At 42.2% G+C, this 26,071-nt stretch overlaps 2 protein-coding genes across 6 annotated transcripts in view; one reads left to right on the plus strand and one right to left on the minus strand.

The window, feature by feature from the left end:
- On the minus strand, positions 1 to 25,442 carry LOC128909798 (glycerol-3-phosphate acyltransferase 3-like). 4 transcript variants are annotated; one of them, XM_054202016.1, is made up of 12 exons: positions 25,120 to 25,442; positions 24,243 to 24,422; positions 9,139 to 11,084; positions 7,922 to 7,996; positions 7,155 to 7,244; positions 6,132 to 6,225; positions 5,735 to 5,850; positions 3,404 to 3,459; positions 2,982 to 3,067; positions 2,063 to 2,191; positions 886 to 965; positions 1 to 416 (listed from the first exon to the last, which is right to left on the minus strand). In XM_054202016.1, the coding sequence occupies exons 3-12, from the start codon at positions 9,381 to 9,383 to the stop codon at positions 302 to 304; spliced, it is 1,086 nt and encodes a 361-aa protein (XP_054057991.1). In that variant the 5' UTR covers positions 9,384 to 11,084; positions 24,243 to 24,422; positions 25,120 to 25,442; the 3' UTR covers positions 1 to 301. The 4 variants fall into 4 exon arrangements, with proteins under 4 accessions (XP_054057991.1, XP_054057994.1, XP_054057993.1 ...); XM_054202019.1 differs by lacking the exons at positions 24,243 to 24,422; positions 25,120 to 25,442 and adding an exon at positions 17,772 to 18,052 and having other exon boundaries at positions 9,139 to 9,409; positions 11,012 to 11,084; XM_054202018.1 differs by lacking the exons at positions 24,243 to 24,422; positions 25,120 to 25,442 and adding an exon at positions 17,772 to 18,052 and having other exon boundaries at positions 9,139 to 9,427; positions 11,012 to 11,084.
- Positions 25,352 to 26,071, plus strand: part of ABRAXAS1 (abraxas 1, BRCA1 A complex subunit) — a 7,409-nt gene continuing 6,689 nt past the window's right edge. For both annotated transcript variants that reach the window (XM_054202014.1, XM_054202015.1), the window contains exon 1: positions 25,352 to 25,492. In XM_054202014.1, coding sequence (XP_054057989.1) covers positions 25,406 to 25,492 — 87 coding nt within the window. In that variant the 5' untranslated portion in view covers positions 25,352 to 25,405. The remainder of the gene's footprint in view (positions 25,493 to 26,071) is intronic.

The following is a 26,071-nucleotide window of genomic DNA, read 5'->3' on the forward strand; positions in this document are numbered from 1 at the left end:
GCTAACACAAAGATTTCAAAAAAAAAAAAAAAAAAAAAAGACAGTTTAATGAACTTAAGTAGTTTTGTTGCAGATTCTTCTCACTCAACACCAGAGAGAACTTTACCAGTATGTTGTAAATCTTCCTATTTATAAAATGGTATCCTTACTTTATACAAAATACCATCTCTTTATGGTTTCCCTGCTGTGTCATATCCAAAATATATTACAGGATAATATATTTTTTCGGTTTCAATATAAAAAATAGCCCATTTTCTGGTGGAGATAAGTCATGGAAAAAATAAGATAAAATAAATACCATTTAATAAACATTTCCGTTTCCCACAGATCCATTTTCTGTTACTATCTGGCAATATTTTTTCTGTTGCTCTTCCTTGAAAGACTCCTTGACCTTTTTCCTTTTCAGTCCCCCATCCCTGAAAGACACAGAAGAGAAACAGCCTTAAGCTTACTTCAGCTTCAAGGCAGAAAAACGTTACAATATTTGGACTATGTAGTCAAAGCAGTTTTCACTCTAGGTGTTGGCTTTTGCAATACAATGCTAAATGATCGGTACTACCAAATCTTACCATACAATGCAAACAAGGCCTTTCCTTTAATGCAGCATTTAACAGGCAAATAATTTGTTTTCACCAAATACTACCTGCTGTCTAGATCCACTTGTCAGCTCCATTTCTCTTTTTATACTATGTTAGTCTATTTATTCTAGTGGAACCGTTCAAGGAATAAAATAGAATTTTCTGACTCAAGAGTCAGTAAGGGTGATGGACTACAGCCCAAGCAAAGCAAACCGGGAAGAAGTTTTAAAAGATTCCAGGCTAACTTTTCAGAATACGGAATGCCTACATATGCTTTAAATCCAACCTCAAAGGTGTTGCTTCTTACCAAGGAAGCACAGACATTCCCCCCCGAGCAGCGATGACAGCCTTCACTCTGTTGGCAAAGTGAACAGCATCTTCTTCTTCCTGAAAAAAAAAAAAAAAAAATATATATATATATATATATATATGAGTGATTTGCTTTACAGGTTCAACAGTTTCTGCATGTCCCAAAGCGATACGTTTCGTCAGACAGCAGGCACTTGGGTTTATGCCAGGCCTACAAGCCAAATGTGACCTGCAGGGCGGTTCCAGCTGGTCCAAGGGAAGGCTACCTGGTTTGCCACCATTCGGTGCCGAAAAGAACTAAGTGGGAGGCTCCGTGGTTTCTGGGGCAAATCTCAAACAACACACAGCGTGAGGTCCCAGCTCTGGCCAGAGCAAGGGATGCATCTCCTCCCAGTACTTCAGCATGATGCTGAAGCTGGGAATACACTGACAGGATCACCTTGGAGGAGATGGGGTGCCTTGAACAGGGTTGGGGCCCCGATGTATTCAGGATCAGCGAATTATTCTGAGTTCACAGGCATCTGTTTGCCCAAACTGCAGAGGGCTGAAGATACATGCATTACACCAGCTTTCCTGCCAAGACCGGGGCCAACCAAAGACCAGGGGTAGGAAGCACTGCTGGAGCAAAGGCCTTGACCGCTTCGTCAGCGTCAGGTCAGTATGCAGGGGCCGTGGGCTGAGAGGCTGTGCCAAGTTGCGGGGTACGGCCGCTAAGCGGAGGATTAGCTGGATGTTCTGTGGGGCTGAGAAACAAGGGCATGGGAGGAAGCTGTGCAGATGGAGGCAGAGGCGGGACACAGAAGATGGAAGCACCCCAGTATGGAGCGAAGAGAAGGCTTGAATCTAGGTATCACTTCTGGATTAAAAAAGGAATGTCTGTGCCATGATGAGGGGCAGGACTCCTGCGGCATAAAACCACATTTTAACATCTGTTCTAGTCTCTGGGAGCAGAGAAAAGCAAGGCAGCTGCACCCAAGCGAAAAAGCTGTTTGGATTAACCCACATAAATCCATGCTCACTTCATTTTAAGACTACAGCGTTGCTTTCTGGCCTTTGTCGATTAAGTTGTCAATAAAGATGTGCAAATGTAATGCCAACACACCGTGCGTAGTAATGCAGACTTCCTTTAGACAATATTTTGCAAGTATTTTCAAAACTTACAAAAGCGTAAGTACCTCCTTGACCATTGGTGGCAGATACCACACGTTACAGACAATAGCCCAGCTGGTCATCACATTAAAAACATAGGTCATCATGGAATACTTCGTGCTGTTCCAGAACGCATCTCCAAAGCGGGGGTCATACTGGAAGACAAGAAGAATAAGCAAAAGGGCATCGTCTGCTACCTTAGCTTAAACCATGTAAGCTGTTCTTTTTTGGCCATGAAGTCACAGTTCAACTTGTTAAACCACAGGCAAATCTAACCACACCTCCTAAAAGTAGCCATAAATTCAGAGTAAAGCTCCACATTTCAACATTTATTACAAGTTTATAAGAGTTAACCTTTACAAGCGAGGCAGGGCCTCAAACTGTGACAGCACCATTGAAACACATCTCACCTATAACAAGATAGATCTACTCAAAACGTAAAGACTTGTCTTCTCCAAATATGCAGACTACAAAGGTTTCCTTGAAAACACTCACACCGATTTTAACAATTTCCATAAGATTAGGCAACACTATAGTTCCAGAAAAAGTAACTAACGTATCTAGAGCTAGGGTGGCTTGGCTAAAGCTACTCAGAAAGCCTTGGAAGTACCCAGAAGAGTTCCTTTATCCCCAAAGCCCACAAGAGGCAGGAGCCCTATGACAGAAAGAGCAGGCAGAACCAAACATGCAGCATAGCAATGGCAACTGTGGTTTTGAGGTTGCTCCTAACCAGTTGTAGAGACACTCAGTGAAACGTTTTCCATACTGTGCTGAACTGCAAGACACTGCACACCACGGAAAGATTCCATTTTCTCAGGGCTTATTCAGTACCTTATTCACACAGAACCACCCCCTTTTAAGGCTTTATACATGAACAGCTTTTCTCTGACATGAGAAGCTTCTGCAAATAGTCCTTCCACGTTTGGAAAACTGCAGATACATTACCTTGATTGCTACTGGGTGGATGGTCCCTCCTACCTCAAAGCTTCCCTTCTTAAACATCATTACTGATGTGTTGTTTATGCAGGTACCTGGCCAGAATTAAAGCAGATGAAGAGTTTAAGCCAGGAACAAAAGTATCAGCAAATTAATCCTAAACTATCTTAAGGTGATGTAAGATACTAAAGGAGAAAGTAAGCTTTAGTTCCAAAACATAATCCCAGAGCCTGTTCTCTCTTCCATTATGCTATACAATAAAGCAAGTAGACTGTTGTAAAATACTAGGATTTGACTTTTAATATCTCACAAGAGCTAATTAATTCTACAGACTAAAAACAAACACCTCATTTGTAAAGACTGGGTACAGTAAACTGCACTTAGTGGCAAGAAGCGAGAAGAGCAATAAAATCAATGTAGTTGTTTCCTACCTTCTGGGAAAATTAAAATGGGTAATTTGGCCTTATCTGCAATGTGTTCTCTAATTCTGTGGAGAGAAAATAAAATTTCAGTGTATACTCCATATTTGTATTTGGCCAAGAACCTAAACATCCGTTACTTCTTACATAGGACAAAAAAGGCCCTTGTCCAATCGCCCTTGGCCGGTCAGTAGCCTCAGCTGTGATGTGTGCTGGTTTCAGGCCTTCATCTCAGAGGTTATCTCTTGCCAATTGCAAAAGCAGGTTTTCTACAAAATCTTATGCAGTTTTATTTCACAATTTTAACCAATTAACACAAAGCCAGAGAACTTGAAGCATGTAAAAATCTCTTCCTATTTATCTTTGAGAAGTTCCAGTTGTGAACACAGTCGAAACTCTCTTTTGACTGAAGCATATTCCATATTTCAAGTTTTCATGCCTTCTAGGTTGATAACTCAGTTTTACATGATTCTCTGCATCTAGTTAAGAGATAGGCCATTATTTTACTACATTTGCTGCATTGCTTAAAAACAAATGTCTTACCACTAAGCAGACTGCTGACACACAAAATCTGTTGTTTTCATAGAATCGTCATGGTTGGAAAGGACCTTTAAGATCATTGAGTCCAACCATACACACACAAAAAAACCCCCCAACAATAAAACCCAAAAAAACCACCACCACAAACCAACAACCTACAATCTCTGCCACTAGAGCATGCCCTGAAGTGCCACATCTAGACGTTTCTTAAATACCTCTAGGGATGGTGACTCAACCACCTCCCTGGGCAGGCTGTTCCAGTGCCTGACCCCTCTTTCAGTAAAGTAATTCCTCCTAATATCTAATCTAAACCTCCCCTGATGCAACTTCAGACCATTTCCTCTGGTCCTGTCATTATTCACCTGGGAGAAGAGGCCAACACCCACCTCCCTGCAACCTCCTTTCAGGTAGCTGTAGAGGGCAATGAGGTCTCCCCTCAGCCTCCTCTTCTCCAAGCTAAACATGCCCAGCTCCCTCAGCCTCTCCTCATGTGACCTGGTCTCCAGAGCCCTCACCAGCCTGGTAGCTCTCCTCTGGACGCGCTCCAGCACTTCAGTGTCCCTCTTGTACAGAGGGGCCCAGAACTGAACACAGTACTCGAGGTGAGGCCTCACCAGTGCCGAGTACAGGGGGACGATCACTTCCCTGCTCCTGCTGGCCATGCTATGCCTGACACAAGCCAGAATGCTGTTGGCCTTCTTGGCCACCTGGGCACACTGCTGGCTCATGCTAAGCTGGCCGTTCACCAGCACCCCCAGGTCCTTTTCCCCCAGGCAGCTCTCCAGCCACTCTTCCCCAAGCCTGTAGCGCTGCATGGGGTCGTTGTGACCGAAATGCAGGACTCGGCACTTGGCCTTATTAAACCTCATACAGTTGGCCTCGGCCCATCGATCCAGCCTGTCCAGGCCCCTGAGACACCTGTCTTTCCTGTGACTCAAGACCATGCAATTCCTATCCAGTCTGCATTAAAGAACAAACCCAAAGCATGAGATATCAAAAAAAGGAGAGGATGATCCAGCATGGAGGGACTGTCTCTATTTCTTTAAGTACAAACTGTCATAGACACTTACTTAATGTTAGCTGCATCGCACCTTATTTCACGAAGATTTAGGATGACTAAGAACAGTCTCTGTAACCACCTGAGAATATAAGAACTGCCATACTGAGTCAATCCTGTTCGTGTCCTTAAAGTCCAACGTGCTGCCTCTGCCAGGAATCAATACTGCAGGCCTGGAGAATAGTATAGGCATGAAGCAAACATATGAAGAGACTTCTCCAGGATGCTCTTCCAGCTTCTGGCAGCTAGGTGGTACCTTGGTTGGGTTTTTTGTTTGTTTGTTTTGTTGGGTTTTTTTTGGCTACAGTCAGCCTCTGTATCTTTACAAGCCTTTATCCTGTACTCCCAGCAGATATAACCAGCTTCAGTGTTCAGAGCTGATGAAAAAATGTACCAGGGCAAGGCATGATCTGGGAAGCAGATGTGCTGACAGAACTCAGATTTCTGCTCTGACATCCTAAATCATCATCCTTGAAAATGAACGAACAGGCTTCTGCCTGTGGCAGGCAGGGCGACTGGGGCAATGTGGAAATCCCCAGAAGTTACAGGGCAAACAATCAGAAGCTCAGTAGATGATTGCTACATCCTGCACCTTCATTGATGGAGCGGTTCCAAAGGTTACACTGATGACAACCTACAGCTGCCCACCAGGGAGAGACACAGGGCAAGAACAGTCTCAACTCACGCTTGGACCTCACAATTACTAGAGCTGACAGGACAATTAAGCAAACACCTCACTACCTTACTTTTTCCTCACCAGATGACGGTCTTTCATTTCTGAGCGTTCAAACAGAACATGCTGAGTAGTTTGCATGCAAGATTTTTGAATAAGTCCCATAAGCCCTCCGTGCACCTGGCCAACCTGCATGAAGAAAAGAAACTGGTTACTATGCAAACACACAGTCACTTAAATAATAAAATTCTGAACACAGACGCATCAGTTTCTAAGCTTGCTCACAAATACTGATCCTCTTGGTCAAAAGTGTGCACGCATCTGCCTGTGTCTATTATTTTGCAGTCCTGAACATGAGTTGGAATGCTATCAAATTCCACTCTTTCCACCAGTAATTTTATCCTCTTATCCAACATTACATTTATGGGCATCTCAACATTACCAATATTTACCAACTCTCTTGTTCATACCAAGGAATAGCATCCATCACTGGCCAGGATTAGAACATCTAATGGAGATGTGTGGTTGGCTACACAGATGCCTCCTTCCTGCGGTCTGTTTTCTCTGCAATGACAACCATAAAAGTAATTATTTCATGTTTCTTCTCCAGACTGCAGGCCCCATCAGGTGATCCATCCAGCGAGCATATATCCACAAACGAGACTCTCGGTGCCAAAAGCATTTCAGGCACCCAGCTTATTTGCAGGTCCATAGGAAGTGGAAGAAAACATTTTAAAACACTAATATTACCATGATATATGTTGCAATTTCTGGCAGTATATTACAGCAGATAGGTCATCTTTCCTCACACTTTCAAGCGTCCTTTCACATTTCAGTAGTTTAGCATTTCACCAAAACCAGTTTACTTTTAGCTGAGAATAGGAGACTTCACTGGAGTAGGCATTTTAGCTGCATAAGTTACCATTCATAGAGACATATATTGAAGAATATTTGGACGCTAAAATTCTAAAAGCAAAGACACTAGAGCATGATTTTGCTTGTTTTCTAAAGCACAAACAAAAAGTATTTCAGAAGCCTCCATTACATAAAGCTCCACCACTAAGAAGGCAAGATACTACAAAAACTGACTGAAATACCATCCATAACTTACTTTAGGAGAGAACATGAAGAATTAGTTACCAAACAAATCGGCTAGTTACCAAACAAATCGGCTAATAGAACAGTTGAGCATTTTATGGCAATGTTCTTGTGTGCAATTATAACAAGATCACAGCAAACACTGAGAAAAATGTCTGCATGTATATTTAATTAAGAACACAGTAGTACTACACCTTTGTATACCCTGCCAATAGACAACAGAAAATGCAGCAGGGCACGCAAACGTCTTGACAGAGACTAGATGATCCTAACAGCTTCTTGGATCAAACCACACCATCATAGTATTTGTGCGGTAATGGATTAAGAGACTTGAGTCATTGAGTACTGTACAAAAATCAACACCAAACCAACGAGAGCAGGGCGGCATCACTCACCTGTTGTGGAAATGAACAAGACCACTTAGACATCGGATACCTAACGCGGCGCATATCATCTGAACCTGGTTGCCCAGCCAGCATTTAACTCTAAAAGAAATGAAGCCATACATACATTTCCAGTTCTACGCAGTCACTCATATAACAATGTAATGTAAACCCTCCAAATTATTCCCAACAGCTGTTATTACGAAGACCATACTAAGAGGATTCATTGCACTAACAATCCCACGCAGGAGGAGCTTATCGAGTATCAAAGATATTCTTGTTCCATGCTTCTACTGTCATCTATTCTAAACCCACCAGATTCAAAGCAGAGAAGATAACAGTCAAGGTTTTATTCTACAGATTTTTTCTCTGGAAGCAACTGCTATTGACTCATTCATTAACATTATTCTAATATAAAAATATTTAGCTGGTGAATCACGTTTGAGTTCTCTGCACTGACAGCACATAACAATCTCAGTTTTAATAAAGAATTGCTCAGGACAGATGATTTACTTGCCCTATTCTGACTCAAGTAGAGCATACCCTGTTTTCCGCTCTAAGACATGCTTCCAGCAGTATCTACCTGGCTTACGTTGCATGTCCACTTTCAGGTGCCATTGGTCTCTCATAGTGCTCTCTGAGTTTACAGTAGAGAAAAAGTCACCCCAGGATAGTCCACATTAATCCTCTGGGCTCAAGCAGATTTATATTCCAATACACTAATTCAAATCCTTAAAGAAATAAAAAAGAAATGGAAAGAGTCCTTCGCAAACACCTACCTGCCATTTGGAAACTGTCCTACTACCGTAGTGGCCAAGACCAGCAAGAGGATGCTGAAAACAGCCAAGCAGACGCTATGAAGTAAAATAATCTTAATTAAATGCTAAGAAGCAAAACTGGAAGAGCAAGCAAGAAAATATTTTCTTTAACCCTTTGATCCATTTCTCAATGCTTCCCTCCACTATTAATAGCATCTAACTAGCAATACAAACCAGTTAAGGCCAACAGGATAGTATGAGCATGTTTTCACTCAATTAATCCTGCCCCGAGTACAAAACCTTGTGCTGCCTGGAGCCTACCTTCCAAAAAGCACTGCACCCTGATTGGAAGCTATCACACGGTAAAGAAGTCACCGTGTTCAAAGAGGACAGCGAAGAGCAGCTAGTGTTCTTTAATGCACATGAGATTTCTCAGTGCCAAAAGGGACTCATCGTTTGATTGTTAAAAAGCAATCCAGAAATTTCAGTACATATTTCCACCCCAAGCAATGAAAATTAAATATCTTTGGTTACTAACGGCTAAGCAAAACCAATATTGAAGCCATTTCTATATAAAAGTTGTCTTCTTAAGCATCATATCTAAGTCCACACACAGACTTATGTGCTCTGCCATGTGATTGACTGATATAAAAAAATATCTCTATGCACTGCAGCCATGTTTTAAATATACTGTCCTCCCATCAAAGGAATAAGACATTTTAAGAGCTCCTGTTCTTTACAAGAACACAGGAATACTTGTAACTGTTTGGTCAATATGATAAAGGCTGGTTTTGCTTAAAAGAAAGTTTTAGAAGAATTTAATACATTCCAAGTGGATGTCTCTCTTTTCCATCCAGCCCTGTGCTCCCTGAGCATTGGCTTTGCTTCAAATCCCAAGTGTTCAGCATACAGTCTCCCTGTATTAGACGGGTAGAGCCCAATCCTTTTAGTTGACACAGTTGTTATTTTACATAACAAGATCTCCAGATCATTTCCATAAAGTTTTGCTGGATTTTACAAACAAATTAATTGCTAATAAAACATATGGAACATGAGAAAGGTACATCTTCAGCACCTTTTTCTTTTCCCCTTTTAGGGATATTTGAGTTTCGATGGCATCTTAGAAAACACAGTCTTGCCAGGTTCTACATTCTGCACTAGTCAATAACATTATTTCACATCTTTTGTAGAAAGTAACACAAAAAAAACCAGGTACCAGCAAATTACATCTGGCTCACCGAAAAGGCATCAGGAGACAATACCGAATTAGAATCCCAACAACCCACACAACGGTCAGTTGCCAGCTGACGTGGTGCAAGTTGGCATTGGTTCTGCTGAGGAGATTCCAGGACACCAGCTCCTCAGAGAAGAACCGTCGGGTGACTTCATCTTCCGCAACTGCCTCACACCCCTTCTTGGAGAAGTACATAACATCAGCGAGGCTGAAGCGTCCTCGGCGCTGGCCAGCAATCTCCTCTTCCATGGAGGTTTCCTCTTTCTGGATGATCCCTACATGAGGAAATGAGTCTTCCTTCCACACAGTGGAATGGACAACACGGATTCCAAAGAGAGTAAAATATATGTGCTTTTTAGAATCAGCTCTCCTCCTACTCCAGGCACCTTCATTGCATTGTTATGCCTCATTTATGTACTGGCATTTAGTTCCACAAGTTAATTCTCTAATCTTATGCCATATAACACCACTAAATTGTTGAAGAAAGGAGAAAAGCACTGCAAATAAAAGCTTAAGCACAACACCTACTTCATTGTCATTTACCAAATAACATATATCCGCACACCTAGAAATGTCAACAGCGCACCGCCAAGACTGCAGACCCCTCATGGTGCCTTGACTCAAATTCAGGCAGTGTTTGCAGAGTTGTTGTTCTTGCAGCTGTTGATTAGTTTTACTTTTTCACAGCTGTAACAAACACCTTCCTCTGGTATTTTTTTTCTCTGAGCCTTCTGTCTTCCCCCATCCTTTTTCCTTTAAGAGTCAGTTCACTACTGAAAAACTTCAAAGTGTCTAGATTTTTTTCCACCGAGATATACATAGTGTAACACAGAAGCATCGTGCAGGAAGAGTGACAACACGTTCGTGCTCCATATCTGTAAAACTACGCCTCACAGGAGGGCCACACAGCGAGTCTCAGTGACGCTTGCTGAGATCACTCAGGCCAGATTCTTATCTGTCTGGTTGGCGTGACTAAAATTGGTTTCGATTCATACCAGCTAATGCTTGGCTTTTTTGGTTGGTTGGTTGGGGTTTTTTTGTTTGTTTGTTTGTGTTTTGTTTTGTTTTTTTTTTTTGGGGGGGTGGGTCAAGTATTGGATGACATTAAGTATGTATTATTCAAAATACATTTCATTTACCTTAATCAACATACTAACACGATCAGAATCACAACGCTTTCCCCCAGCTGCCCTTCAGTCAAACCTTCAATGTCCAGGAAATCATCAGACCTGAAATTCATTAGCTGACAAACCAAGCAGCCTATGTGACTAATGACTAAAAATGGCACTACAAGTAAAAGGATTATTATGAGAACTTAACCCAGTCCCCTCTGGTCAAAGAAGAAAGGAAAAACAGTTGGAAAGAAAAAAATAAATAAGTTACTTTCTCAGATTTTATCTGTGGCTGGCGTAGCTCCTTTACTTGAGAGACACAGGGTTTTTGCATGCTAAGAGTTACAAGAAGCAAGAAAGAACCCATACAGAGCAATATCAAGGGCAAAGAATACTCATTCCTCCTGATCTTGTAAAGGGAGAGCTGATGGGAGTCAGAAAGTACAAAATACTCGTGAAAACAGGGACAGCTTCCTAAATGCCTATTAGCAATGTCTGTCTATACCCACACTAGCCTCTTTTATTCAGACAACACTATAATTCACAGATTATCTTGCGTATAACATACTTAAGGTCTCTTTTGCAAGTTAGTAACTTCAGCAGTTTCAACTTTGCCCATCAAACTCCATTTTGGCCATTCCAGTTTTCTTACTTAACATCACATGCAATTTATGTTTCTGTTTACTCTTTTCTAGGCAAGATATTAAAATAGTTGCCTTTTTACAAGACGAAGAATGCCGTGTCACCTTCGTTCAGAGATCTTACCAGTGGAGATTAAATTTTCAAGTGCCAGCGCCTTCTGCTTTTTTACTCCCTCCTCAATCTGCAGGGCGGCCCACTGTTCCCAAAACAAGAAAAGTAGATGTTGATGGTTTTCATTTAATTATTTCCAGGCATTTTGTAATTACCGTAGGTGAATTGCCTGAGCCTCTTTTATTGAAGCCAGGTCTTAGATTTTCGTTTTTCAAATTCAGCCTGAAGGCTGTCCTGCATGCCTCCTGTTTCGTTTGTTACATAGATTACCCTTTACCACTTTCAAGAAAAAATTTTTGGCTCAAACTTCTTTTCAGGACACAAGCAGCTGTTATTTTCCTAGAGCCCCACAAATTACTGAGCTACCTAAGAGAATCTATGAGGTCCACAGGTCCAAAACTTTCTCTTCCCCAGTTAGCTTCAGGCAACAGAATGATGTAAAATACTGTCACTAACACTAGACACATGCTGGAAAAATAGATCTAAGAATGCATTTTAAGGAATAAAAGACATTACCACAGTTTTAGGGCATTCATGCAGTTTCTGTTACCAGAAAACAGAGGCGGGGCCATTTCGTATCCACAGTATTTCCAAAGTAGTGGTTTTGGTGATGAGCTTTCGCCATTCCCTGTATTTACCTTTTTGAGCTAAACCAAGTTTCTCCTCCCTGTGCAGAGCAGCATAAAACTCCTCCATCAGCAAATCGAACACACCAATATGCCTAATTTTTGAAGTTTTCAAAGTTTTAAACGCTTTCACCATACATGTATAGACATATAAATAGTAGCTCTGGCGAGCACTAGATGTTCCTGTACTTACTTTAAGATATCTGCACTAACAAAGGGTGCTTGCGCGTAGGCTCTGCTCATTATTAAGGAATCAATGACCCACTCAACTTCTGTCCTCACCTGCTATTAAGGCTTCCCACCTACAACAGATAAGGATGCTTCAGGATAAACCCTTGCTAAACAGTTTACTTCCCTGTGACTGACACGCACAGCCATTTAAGTTACCATGAAGCTTGATCTCAGTCTTCACCACATTATGTGTTGCATGTGCCAACAATATTGACTAGCTTTTTGCCATCCTTAAGTTTTGCGTGCCCTCTACCAGCTCTGACTGTAGCTATTGAAGTTTAAGTCAATAACCAAAAGGGGGCACTTTATCACAGCATAATTAGGGCATTTTAGTTACCCCTAGCTGACTTCTTTTTTTACCAACCACCTTAAAAGGAAAAAAAAAAAAAGAGAAACCAGAACAGGCAGTGATGTGTTATTTTAACGTCCATGCAAATCATCTAACACCACAAAAAAATACCCTCGAAAAACAGACCTTCACCTTGTATATACTTTCCAATTATTCCCTAGGAAAGGTGAACCAGTACATCATCTGTCTCAATTTTCTACAACGCATTCAGAATTGGGGAGCCAGGGGATGTCATGAAAACAGCAGCCTGCTCACTGAGAAATGAAAGAGCATACGGTATAGGAACAATAATGCTGCAAAAGAGAGTAAAGGCAGACATGTGGCAAACTTAACCTCTTTATAACGTCCTCAACCCTTCCCCACTATCCTTTAGGATATAGCATGAAGGAGGAAAAAAAATAAAAATCATCTAGCTTGGCAAATAGAGCCTTTTGCCGTACTCTCTGCTTTCCTCTCTCCTGTTTACCTGTCTACTACCCTTATCTTGCCTATCATGATCCTCCTACATGAACAAGCACCTGCTAGTTGGCAAGCGCTGCCAGAAATTAGCTTGATCATACTGTCCCCAGGGATTTAGAATACCTCAAGGAAGGTGGCTTTTGAATCCCAAGTAGAAAAAGGGTGATAATCACAGTCCAAACTGACTCACAAAAATACGTTAGCTAATTCAAATGAACAAGACAAGTCAAAACCAACAAAAATTTATAAAGTTCACTAGTAAAGTATGAAATCCTGCCTCATAGCACAGAGAGACAGCAGGACAAAAGTGGCAGCCTGTAATTAAATAGTCAGTCAAGGCTACAAAGGCAGAGAACAAGGCAGATGAAGAACTTTTAATAGGTGAAGGGTTACACAGGGCTTGTTAGCATGGAGAAAGAGAGAGCATAAAACAGAGGCCTACAAAGTCTGGACTGGCACAGAGCAGGGCCATAAGGAACCACTATCCGCTTTATCTTCTAATGCAAGAACTGGGGAGCATCGTATGAAAGTGTTGGGCAGGGCGTATGAGCAAGAAAAAGGTAATATATTTCCACAAGACACAGTTAAGTTGTGGAGCTCGTTGTCCAAGACACATCGCCAGAGATCATCTGAAATGGGAGTAGTTACAGAAAAGCACCGATGAAAGTTATCATGGGACGTAAACTCATGGGACTGACCCGACAGAGTAGTTTCTACTTTGTTCTGCATTTGGTGGCATCCGTATGTTTAATTTGTTTTTAAAATATGAAATAAGGCTTTGTGATCACCTTTGTTTTGCACAGTATTGAGACAGAGCTGTCATGCTGGTCTTTGTTGCAAAAGAGTAATGAAAGGATGTTTTAAATACCTTACAAAAACACAGGTGTTGCAACTAACACAGAATTTAGGTGTTAAATGGAGCAACTTTATTCCTAAGTTGGCTGACCAAATGAGAATTCAGGTGCCGTGCCTTCCCCCCCTCCCATTTCCGAAGTGATGAAGACACACAGAGCCCAAACATCCAGCAGGTGATCCCAGCTGGAAACACTGAAGACTTGCGGCTTAACTCCAATGGCCCATTTGTTTGAGGCTTCCTATAATTAAATGCTGAACAAAATAAGGAGACCTAATACTTTGTTGGATTAATTACTTTCTTCATGGTACATGATATGAAAAATCAATACAACACGGAATGTTCATTTTTTAAAAATATCACTTCTTGTGGTTTTTCCTTCCTTTTTCCTTTTAAGTACAGTTCAGTGTGTTGCTCGGTACTCCCTTTTTCCGTACTGTGTAATAACTCAGTTCAGTTTTGCCTCTCTTCCTCTGTGTTCTCATATTTTGCTACCTCTTCTCCCACGTTCTCACAAAAGTTTTTTCTAATCACTCATTACACTGGCTTTTTTTTCAATCCTCTTCTTGGCTTTGTTCTCATGTGTAGCAAAGGCCTTGGGGCAATTGCTCCATGTAAAGTCTTCCAATATAATTACAAAGAGAAGGTCAGCAGGTTTTCAGTGCAAGCTGAAATCACCTTGTAAGATCAAGTACTTACGACCTTTTCATCCAACAGTCCTTTCTGTCTGGCCTCTTTTCCCCTTTCACGTCCCAAATAAGAACCCAGATGAAATGATCTGTATATTATATGTAGGAGTTTACAGCACATTATCTACCCCAATATACAAGTGAGCTATCAATTCAAAGAAACCCACAATTAGTAGCTGGTTGATGTCTTTCCTACACATCAGTATTTCTCAAGAAACAATCCTCAAATTTCATACAAAAGCTCAGATCTCATTAAATTCCAGAAGATTCTTGGCAAATGGAGCTACAGCTGTTTAACACATTTATTTGACTTTCCACAGGACTGCGAGAGTATGGTGTAGATTTCGTTCTAGCAAATACATTTTCCTTTGCAGCTGCAACACTAAAGAGCTGGAATAATATCCCTAGCACAGCTTTGCTAATACCACCATTACCACCAAACCCCATTACAGATAAGAAAATACAAAATTTAGAGAAAACTCATTATTTCACAAATAAAAAGCATTTGGGAAAGAATAGCCCTATTGGAAACCAAACCAAATTAATCTTTATCATTTCCAGAAATACTTTAAGGATAAATTAATGGTAATAATAGTAATTATGGGCTAACAGCTATACAATTGAGAAATTACTGTCTTGGTGATCTTTTACTATTATACTATTCATATGCCCTAAAAAAAAAAAAACACCAAAACACCAAACCAAAATGAAAAGAATACCACAAACAAAAACAATCACCCCCAAATTTTCAAACCTTGAATCTTGCTTTTGTAAAAAGGCTTGTTTTGTTTCTAGAAAACAAGTATCTAAATTCCTTGATGTAGAAGCAGTAAAGGGTAGAAATTCTTTCCATACATAGACTACATCTTGCCCATTTGTTCCAGTCACTGTTCACACTGCTAAAACACTTCGGTGAAGTCAGGAAATCAAAATTACTTATCTCATCATATGCCAGCATTACTCATTGCTTAGTAATAGATACGCAAACTTGGACCTTATGCTAAAACACCTAGAGCTCACAGCAAATTCAGCAAGGGCTACAGATACGCTTTCTTTGAAAACACAACTTGGAAAAGAAAAAATATCTTTTGACGTCAGTCTCTACCCTTTTGTTTTTCTCAAATTGACAAAACATGGAGGAAAATAAAACATGTTTGCCATCTACCTCCCAATTTGCATAGTCATTTACAGCTGTAAGAAGCAAATCTAAAGCGTTCTCAGATGAGAAGTTTTCAATTAATTGTGCTGGTCTACATAACCGACTAAATCAAACGCAACACAATGGAGAATCCAGTCATAGTGCTCAAGGCTGGATCAACCAGTAGTTTGGTACTTCCAAGAGCAATCCTGCAACATAACCAGCAGTGTGCCAATACATAACTAAGCATCTGCTCTCATCATTTTCAGCACAGCTATCAGCTAAGGCGTCCTATGCCACCATGCAGGCTAACAACAGAAACCAACGCCTTTGTGCATTACCCCATTAGCAAGATCTCAGACAGATAACGTCACAGCTAGAAATGAGTCGACACTTCACTAGGCTATCAATGTCAAGTTGTTCATTTCTCGAACAAAGGGTGCATATAAGCCTGCTTTAAAGCTAACTTTAAAGCAGGAGTTTCAGCCATATTCTGGTGAACGAGCCCCAGGACTCCCAGAAAAGGCCCAACAGTTGCATGCATAAGCTTTTACTCAGCATTTCCCAGCCCTAACGTTACTTCTGAAGGCCCCAGCACAAGAAAAAGGCACCTCTCCTTCCCATTTCCCGCCAAGATAACTCTCAGTTACGCTTTTGGCACAATGAGAAGCACTGAGGGATACTTCAAAGAAAACAGCTGAAATTAATCCTAAAATAAAAACTGAGGCAACTCCTTTTTTGCCCACAGGACTGTTAGGGAACAGTTTTCAACTAAAGAAGAAAACAAGCCAGCCTGAACTGCAGTACATGGAGCTGTGCTCTCCCTGTTATTAGCTGTTGCAGCAATGGGGAACTAGACATAAAAGGCTATATCTAACTGCATAACCATTAACTTAATTACTTCTTTTTTGATAGATTAATCATCCACATTGTGAACACAAAATTATCATGGTCCTAACGTGTTACAAAAACTATGGAAAGGAAAACATTTAACACGCTTTTCCAAAGTGAAGTGCCTTCCTTTATCAAGCTCCACTGAGTGGGTCAACTCAGTGTCCTTCAACGTTATGAAATGCACAGGGGAAAAAAAATCCCAGAACTTATTTTAATATCTGTCAACTGCAGCAGCAAAACTGTCCAAAGACCTTCTCAGGTTTGTGTTTGATGTGAGACACCTGATGAAATCAGTTCCAAGGCCATGAGCCTCTTACTCAGGGTACCAGTAAGAATTTAATTAACATACCACTGGCTGATTAAAAGAAAAAAAAAAAAAAAAATCACATATAAAAGCCAATATTACATACAGCCACTACAGGCAGTCATTTCCCATTGACATCAGTACCTGAAAAAAATAAGTAACCCCTAAAGTTTGCAGCCATATGCGTTATGCTAAATGATGTTCATACAGCTGAAGACAGTCTCTGCTCAAGAGCTCTTCATCGGTATTAAACAAAAAAAGTCAGAAGAATTCTAAGACAGAAATAAGACAGAATTAGCAAGGTAAGATGGTCGTATTAACTGTATCACATTGTTATAGACATACTGTACTGGACAAATAGATGGCTCTAACAGCTTAATAATAGTGACAATACTAGTAATACGTTTTCTGCCATAAGTAGAAAGCATATTCATGCAAAGCGGCTTTACGCCAGAAAAACAAAGTTAATCTACTGGAAAATGGAAATGCTTCACTGTTCAATATGATGAATTCACAGCACCTACTTTTGGCCACTGATGGATATGAAAAGTCAGACTTGAAAAATTAAATGCAATTCTGGCTTATCAAAAGCCCCAGAAAACTTTTACCGGTCTCAGCAGAATCACAATATTAGCCATGACCTGTTAATCTCTAGAAAAATTACACTTTTAGAAGGTTGCATGGATCCCTTGAGTCTCATACAGCAGAACGTGTGACTGCTGGATCCCCTAGGTTTATAACTGGAAGAAGCAAACACACAGAGTCAGTATTCTTACCTAGAACAGTACTCACTAATATCATGCAATTCGAATAATCCAAATAAAACCACTGAAACTTATATAATTCTAAAATACATGCTCTTGTTTCTTACCAACTCTTATAAACTAATATGACTTTTTATTTAATTGTCATGAGAATAGCATGAAATATGCTAACCAGCTTGAACTCGAAGCAATATATCATTGAATATATTGGAATATATTTCTTTAACCCAAGAAAACCTCAAAGGAGTACTAGATTATAACTTATTATAACCCATTAAAGATATCATTAAAGACACCATTAAAAAGAACTATCATGGAAGTTAAAGCTGCAAACAACACATCCAAGTTAATGAAATTATTTCTGCTGACTTTCATGGCATCTATATCAAATGTACAGATTTTAATTTTTTTATTAAACATGTCCTGTAGTAAACACATACCTTTTTAACCCAATTCTGAACTTACCTCAAATATTTTTATTACAATTTTCACATAGAAATGAGAAATCCCCAATGACACTCTAAACATCGAAGGCAACAAAACTAACACCACAAACAAAATCATCCAGATAGACAAAATCTTGCCTTCTGCAAGGCCATGGCCCTCTCTATTTTCTTCCATGCTTGCTCCTTCAAAATGCCAACCCGCTGCCTTTCTGAGAATAAATGCTCATGTGTAGTGGAGAATCCAGCAAGCTTCAAGAGACAGAGGCAAATAAAAATTACACATTCTAAGAGCCAAATCTATCTCTAGGAGAAGACTACTGTCCTCTGAAGCCTGACACCACAGACACCCTCAGTGATGATGCAATTTCTACCCCTTGTCCCACCCTAACTCCACCCACTTCCTTTTAATTGACAAGCATTTACTCAACAGATATAATACAAGGGATAAGAAAGAAAAATACATGGTAAGTAATAATACATATTAACATAATAAGATGCTGCCAATAAGGACACTTGTCAATGTGTCAACTGGTTTTCACAAGGCATCCCACCAAGAAATTACAATACAGAACCAAGCAGGTGTGGTTTTCAGACTGCCAAAAATCATCTCTTCTAAAACTCATTTAATACCCATGAAGCACTTCTCCAACTGACATTTGCTCAAATTAGTGACTTGTTTAGTCAGACTTTCTGCTTCATAGCAAAACAACTACTTCATTTTGATATTTCACCAAAGGAACCAAACTGAAGCTTGAGGTGCAAATCAGGCTTTTTTTTTTTTTTTGGAACAACTGTGAAATGAAGATGCAAATTACAGCAGGCAGAAACTGACAATACAATAAAACCTGCCCCCTCCACTGCTCTACAAGAAATTAACCAAACTGCATTACAGGGTTACAAAATACACTGGTGAAATAACAAGTCCCTTTGCATCTATTTGACTACAGCGTTTAAATACAATAGATAAGCAGGTTTCTCTTTCTATCCTATCAAATGTCAATAATTTAATTCAGTACTTTTTAGGAAAGGCCCAGTTCAGCTCCTTACACTAACCCCTCTCCTGCCTTCTTGTCTGCATCACAAAAGAAACAAAGGTGAATAACTGTATCTCTAGAACCTAAGAAGAGCCCACCAGCTGCTCATTTACAGCCTTAGGAAGAATAAATTAACTAACCTTGGTGGAATGTGCATTTAGGGCATAACTTCTGAGAGTGATATGTTGGTCCAAGAAAGATCTTTCCTTTGTACACGCTTACATTAGCATGTTTGTCTAAAGCTGGGGCTGTCCTTTTAAAATATCTCCAACCCCGTGTGCCACTGTTTGGCTTCTGTCGTGGACCAGCCTTGGTATGCGCAAACTGGATCTCTTAAGAATGAAAGCAGACCCAAAAATCCCCTGTAGAAAGTGCCCGAATACTCTCCAGTCAGTAACAGAAGCAGAGATACACGAGTGGGCTGCAGCACTGCTAAAGTCCTCTAGTTTATACCATGCACCCAGGCACCAACGAGCAGGCTCCTGACATGTCACAAGCTCACGTGATACCATGTCATGCTTCTTGTGCCATATGAGTCAAGTAGCTTTTGCATCTTCATATTTGCTGTCGAATGCCATCCCTCAGGTCTTTGTAACTACATCGCATCTTCTTCAGCAATCTAACTTTTCTTTTGCTTTTATTTATTTGCTTTACCTTCTCGCCCCTTGCTGACCTCTCTCTGAGCCTTCTGTATCTTCTACAAAACCTTGCTGGGTTGTTTGTCAATTGTTTCTGCCTTCCCATTGCTCTTTCAATGGCGACCTCGAGCCCCTCACTGTCCCAGTACACTGCTGCTGCCAGGCACACCGTTACCGACTATTTCTCACCTGCCTCACCAAAAGGCTCTAGTTCTAGGCTTGTCTAGGAACAACGTTTGATTCTTTGCAAAACAGCTTGTCTCACCCCTTTCTGTTCAGCTGCCATTCCTTACGTTCTAATTTCTGGGCTCTTCCTTGAGTGGCTTGCCCTGCTAACACGTGTTCCCTAGGGTGGCATAGGGTAGAGAGCTGGATGAGCAGGCGTTGATCTTCTAGCACAACGCAGCGCATCTCTGGATAGCTACCCTCAGCACGGGGGATCGGTATGCGTGTCGTCTGGGTGCTAAAAACTTCGTGGGTGGGAGGGTGGAGGCAGTTTCTGGGACCTGATTTGAAGCAGGAAAGGTGGGCGAAATGAAGCATTGATAGCACACTAGGAAGTCACGGGAAGGTGTGGTGACTCTCTTAATGAGATGCCTCAGCAATAAGCCTAGGCACAGAAAAGGGGGGTAATTTCTTAAAAGAAGAGTGGTAAAGACAGACTTCCCTACCCTGGGGGGAGGAAGAAGAGGTTTCCTCTCCTCAATGAGGGAGAATTGTTCTCCATCCTGTGAGACTTTACCGTTTGCACTGCCTGTCTAACCATTACAAGGTCATATTCCCTGCCACACCAGGAGCACAGACAGACACTGTAATTCTTCCTTGACACCTTCTAAAAAAACAGACAGCAAGCAAACCCGTCCCATGCGAACCCCTCCGTCATGCTGAATGACGGGACTGCAGCTCTTTGTCAGCTATAATTTTCCCTGGCAAACCACTCAGTCCAAGACATATGAGGTTTTCTGGGGGCTTCTCAGACAGCTAACGCAGGCGTATCAAAAGAAAAAAAAAGCAGAACAGGTTTGGAGAGGGAACAAATGAAACAGAGGGGCTTTGGCAGTCTATTGCTTTTCACCCAACGTGTCATATTTGCCACACAGCAAGAGACAACTGCGACACCCATTCCACTCAGTTTGCTTCTGGACACGCAGCACCGCAACAATCCACTGCAGTGAAAGCATCACCTTGAATTCATGGGCCAGCCTGGGCGCACCAGCATCTTGCGGGGCTGTGAAAGAGGAGGCCGTAGAGATGGCATTCCCACATAAAGTCAAAGAAGATGAAGAGTTGCTAGTAGCCTCTCTACTGAGGTAGTCAAACTATCTAGCCCAAAGGCACTACAAGATCCATATGGCCAGGTCTCTTATCTTTATTCTTTGCTTTATCTGCTTTATACCTCCTGAAATTATGCAAAACATTTCAGTGTTCTTACTGTTCTCTTGCAAACCTTTAACACCACACGGTTTGGAGCGTTAAAAAAAAAAAACAAAACAAAACCAAAACAAAACCCAAAAAATAAACACTAAAACCACCCAAACTGGCAACGACACCAAAATCAAGACGAGCCTCTATGCCTACCTATTAACAGTATGGAATAAAAATCCTAATGCAATAGAAAATTGCCCCAAAAAGCACTAAAGAATGAGCTTGAGTACTGGAATTGGTCCAGTCAGGACCAAGGAGTTCAGTCCTGGTTAGTTTTCTGCCAGAAGTGGCTGGCAAAGCTTCTAAAGCACCCTTCTGTTCTTGGGCTCATGAGAATGGCAACAACTGAGACATGGTGGTCAAAGCAGGTCTACTTCTTAACGCCAAAGCACTCAGGATTGCTATAGAAGTAAATCTGGACTTGAACTTTCTCTCTGCCCTATGTGAAGGCAATGCACTTGCTCGTGATGTGAAGAAGAAAGGAAATTCTTTATTTCTCCAGGCAATTCATAACACAGCTTCCTATTTTCCAGTCAGAAAGTTGTTATACCCCCATCACAATCATTGATTTTTTTATTATTATTTCAAAAGAACCACTGAGAGGTACGTTTGTTGAATTCCAGTATTAATAGCCATGCATCCAACACTATGAGCTGAATAACTACAGCACTATAATCTCTTCAAGAATTAGCTCTGCCACCCACTGACTAAATAGAGCTTCTGCATGTCATTCGTCTGTCCTTCTTGCATTTATCCCTCTTATCAATAGGCAGCCTGCTGCAGTCGTGTCCATTTTGAAGCTGGGAGAGACACTCTATCCAGAAGCGTGAAGGTAATTCAAATAAACATGCAGCAACAGAATGTCGTTTCACTCATTTGTAAGGTCCAGTAAATAACAGCTGATGAATTTATACCAAATAACTATAAGCACTTCTTCATGACGAAGTAGCCTGTATGTCAGGAAAAGTCATCAGACGCTTAATGTGCAAAACTCTCTGTTCATTTGGAAGAATGAGATCCAATTTAGAAAAAAAGGGATGCTGCTGACACAGAAGGAATTCAAGAACAAAGCTCCCTTTAATTTAACAAATCTCAAATTGACACCTGCAAGCATAAGAAATTCACTTGAAACAATGAAGATATTCCTGGTCTCCTCGGGAAATAAGAAGGAGATGGAGTGGGTGTCAGCTGCCTACTCTTGGCTCTCGATCCTTGAGGTCTACTCATTCTACTGATTTCTTATTATTAGGCAATGTTTTGCAATTGTCTGAGGGAACCAGAATTATGACCCATTTATTTTTTCACTGCAAGGAGAAGCAAACACAGCACTGACCTCTGTAGCACTGCCTATCTGTAGCACCTTATATGGAAGGGTTAAATTGGATATAAACAGCCTTTTCCTGCACAGGAGTGGAGATACAGCAGTCATCTTTCAAGCAGGTGCATATATACACTGTGAATAGATCAAAACTGCAACAGGCCCTAACAGCTTTCAAGGAGCACCACTATGGTTTTGCCTTCCCTCTGATACGTTACCTCCTGCAGACGTGGACTAGAAAGAACAATCCGCGTGGCCTCTAAAGAGGAATCATACAGTCACAGACATTTGGGGAACCACTCGTTCCACGTATACCTCCTTCCTGTCCAATACTAACTATTCCAGTCACTCCAAAAGATGCCTGGAGGGATGTCCTACAGGAAGGTTTGTGGCCAATACTGGCCTGCCTTTTTTGTAATGTCTTTCCTATCAGACTACCAGAACATCATATGTCCCTAGCACATAGTGTTCCAAAAGAGCACTGACGCATCAGCTTCAGCCAGGTGGTGCTTCAGATGTTTTAAGTCATACAGTCCTCACAGGCTAACAAAGAGATATTTCTACCTGAGGCAAATGCCAAGAGGCTCCACGACTATCAGTCATGGTCAGACTTCTATCAGTTGATGCGGGTTTTTTTCACAGTAAATATACAGGGTATATTATTTACCTGGTTTGAGTTGCAACATCATCAAAAGCTGCTGACATCTAGAAGTATACCCTAGCATTGTCATTAGGCACATGAAGGTGTTACTATTGCTAAAATTGTTCCTCTGACCCCAGTTGTAGGACTCCCTGGTATTTCTATGCAAGTTTTGCCATGCTACAAAGTGCTACAAGTTTTGCCATGCTACAAAGTGCTACATGTAGCAAAGTGCTACAAAAGCAGCAAAAATCTAATTAGAAAAGCCCTGTAAGTCAATGACACAAAGCCAAGAGAGCAAACCTGGGCTGATTTCCCAGCACCTCTTAACATCCAGGGGTGCTGGGATGATGTTTTGCAGGGTAAGAAAGTCTTTCAAACAGGACTGACCAGGGCATTCCGCACTCCAGTAATTCTGATGTGTGTACTCACACATGAAAACTGCTACAAATACCTCTTTTTCAATTGCAGAACCTTATTTATCATATCGTGTAGCTTACAACAGGCTTAGTCTTTCTATCACAAAAGCGGGAAGTCAACTACATGTTCTGACTACGTTTGTTTACCTCAGCAACGTACCCATCGGATGTGTAGGCATTACATGACCGTCAACAAATATCTCATACATTGTCAATATAAATCTTGTATATAGTTTGCGTCTCATCACTGCTGAATGCAATAGAGTAATTTGTCAATGCCCAACATTTATTGCATGGATTAGATGCATAAAATTTTCTCACAGCTCTGGCTTAGGAGCGACTGCAATCACGGCACAGGGTCCTCTGGAGCAATTTCTGAAAGATATCAGCATTCATGTCCGCTTTCATAATTTTCTTCACAAATAGCTATGGAAGCTGGTCATATCCATCTGTTCTTGTTGTCTCCACCGTGGCAACGTGATCCGTAATGGAGTCATTTGTTGCAATGTATCACTTCAGTTGTGTTGTACTTATTACCCATTTGTTTAATACCACATGGCCTGCATTGCAAGAAACGTATACTGGCTCTTTCCCATTAATCTTGTCCATCATTCTGTATCATCTGGAGACTCGTCACCCCCTTATTTAGAGATCTAGGCTATTTATGAGTGTGTTTAGAAATAAAAGTCTTAGCTGGTCCCTTTCTCCACTGCGACAACAGATAAGAATCACAACAATTTCCCTCTTCTAAATATTGTCACCATTCATGTATATTTAAATAATACTTAAGGAATTTTATTTAAATGTAAATATGCCAGAACTAACTATTCTCCTTCTAAATCCTGTCAACAAGTTCTAAGGGAAAAGAAATTTTACTAAAAGAGTTAACTTTATATGCAACCTGAAAATAAATGCACGAGACCCCAGAATCATGGAAACACCTCTTGGAAGACCGCAGGAGCATATATCCTATTTCAAGAGTCAGGAAATTAATGTCTAAGGCTGAGTATGCTCACCTATGGTGCTGGTGAAGGATGAAATCAAACATTTGCTCTCCTGAAGTGAAGGGGGAAAACTCCTGCAGCCTTTAGACCAGACCTCTGACGACGTTTCAAAGAACGCTGTCACTTTTAACTCTCCCTTCCTGAAACATTTTTCTAGAGCTTTCTTCTGGCTGATATGGTTAGGAACACCTGCTAGAATGTGAAAAAAATACGTTACTACAAATATTAAAAAGAAGTAAAATGTGACTACTGGAAAAAGACAAAGTATACATCTGCAAACTCAGTCTATACCTTAGGAAAAAGCGGTACAATTTGCCGCTGTCTGATTATTGTTTAGCAGTACCACAATTTATTAGGTTATTAACTCGGAAGACTCCCACCACGATCCTGAACAGTACAGTGCACCTCCAGACGTACTCACAGCTGCATGTCCCGTTTCAAAAGGTACAACCTTGTTACGGACCGGAGCTCAGCCAGTGCCATGCCTTCTGATAGCGCAGGCTGGCGTGACACAATCCTCCCACTCCAAAGACATGAAGACAGCTCGCTCCACCCGTGCTCCCCGATGGATGATGCGGGCCAGGCAGCTCGGTTTAAATGCTGGCTTGATGCCTTACTAAAGCTCGTAGTACAGATCAACGAGGTCTATAAGTGCAGATCCTGTGGAGCCATCTCAGGTCCCAGAGCCCGCAGGCAGGCAACCGGCAGGCCTCACGGAGGCCAGCACACTCCACCTTGCCCCCGGGAACGAGCCCTCGCTGCTGCTCCTCCAGCCCTTCCCTCCAGAAGCCACCCGTGAGACGCGGGGGGACTGAGCAGCCTTCCTCAACCCGAGCATTGCTTCACCTTAAGGGTAAAAACAAACCGGCAGCTTAGATTTAAGAATTACCCCGTTTAAGGGAAACCGAAAGGGCTAGTTTATGGCGCGAGCTCCGCCGGGCAGGGGGCGGGAAGAGGCCGGGAGAGCGAGGGAGGGCTGAGGTGGGCGCGGAGGGTCAGGCCTGCCGCAGCCCCGGGAAAGTCTGCTCTCCGCGCCCCGCAGGCCGCCTCCTCTCCCCGCCGCTGCTCCCTCGCGGGAGGGGATGTGCCCGACCGGGCCCGGCCCGGCCCTGCCCTGCCGCCGGCGGCCGCTGGGGGCTCCCGCCGCCGCGGCGCGGCCCGCCATTGTCGGGGGCATGGAGGGCGAGAGCACGTCGGCCCTGCTCTCGGGCTTCGTCTTCGGCGCCCTCGCCTTCCAGCACCTCAGCACCGACTCGGACACGGTGGGTGCCGCGGTCCCCGCCGGCGGGAAGGGACGGGGCGGGGCGGGTCACGGCGGGCGGGGGGAGCGGAGGGAGGGGCGGCCGTCGGAGGCGCGGGCAGCCCGCCGCCGCCATGGCGGAGCCGCCGCCGGGCCTCCCCCGGCCCCCACCGGGAACCCGCTGCCGGGGAGGGCCCCACGGACACCCGGGGTCTCGCTGCATGCCGTGCTGGAACAGGGCTTTGCAGCGTATTCCCTCCTCGCTGCAATGGAGGTGGCTTTCCGTGCTGACGAATGCCGGGAAATCGTGGGGTTTTGGTTTTTTTTTTTTTTTTTTGCTTTTAAAACGGGGAGGTGCGGGCCAGCGAACGGCCGGCGACAGCCACGGACTGACCGAAATGCGGGTCAGGCCTTCTGGGCTAAGCCTCGGAGGCGGGCATCACCTGCACCGCCACAAACTGCTCGCTTGTGAAGGAAAACAGGAATGGAAAATAGCTCAGTACACAGTCCAACTGTTTTTTTTTCCTTAAATGCAGTGAGAACCTACTCTGTTTAAAAAAACCCATTCATTTTGACAGCTTTTTTCCTCTCCTGAAGACAG

The sequence above is a fragment of the Rissa tridactyla genome, chromosome 5 (genome assembly GCF_028500815.1).
Source record: "Rissa tridactyla isolate bRisTri1 chromosome 5, bRisTri1.patW.cur.20221130, whole genome shotgun sequence".
Lineage (NCBI taxonomy): Eukaryota > Metazoa > Chordata > Aves > Charadriiformes > Laridae > Rissa > Rissa tridactyla.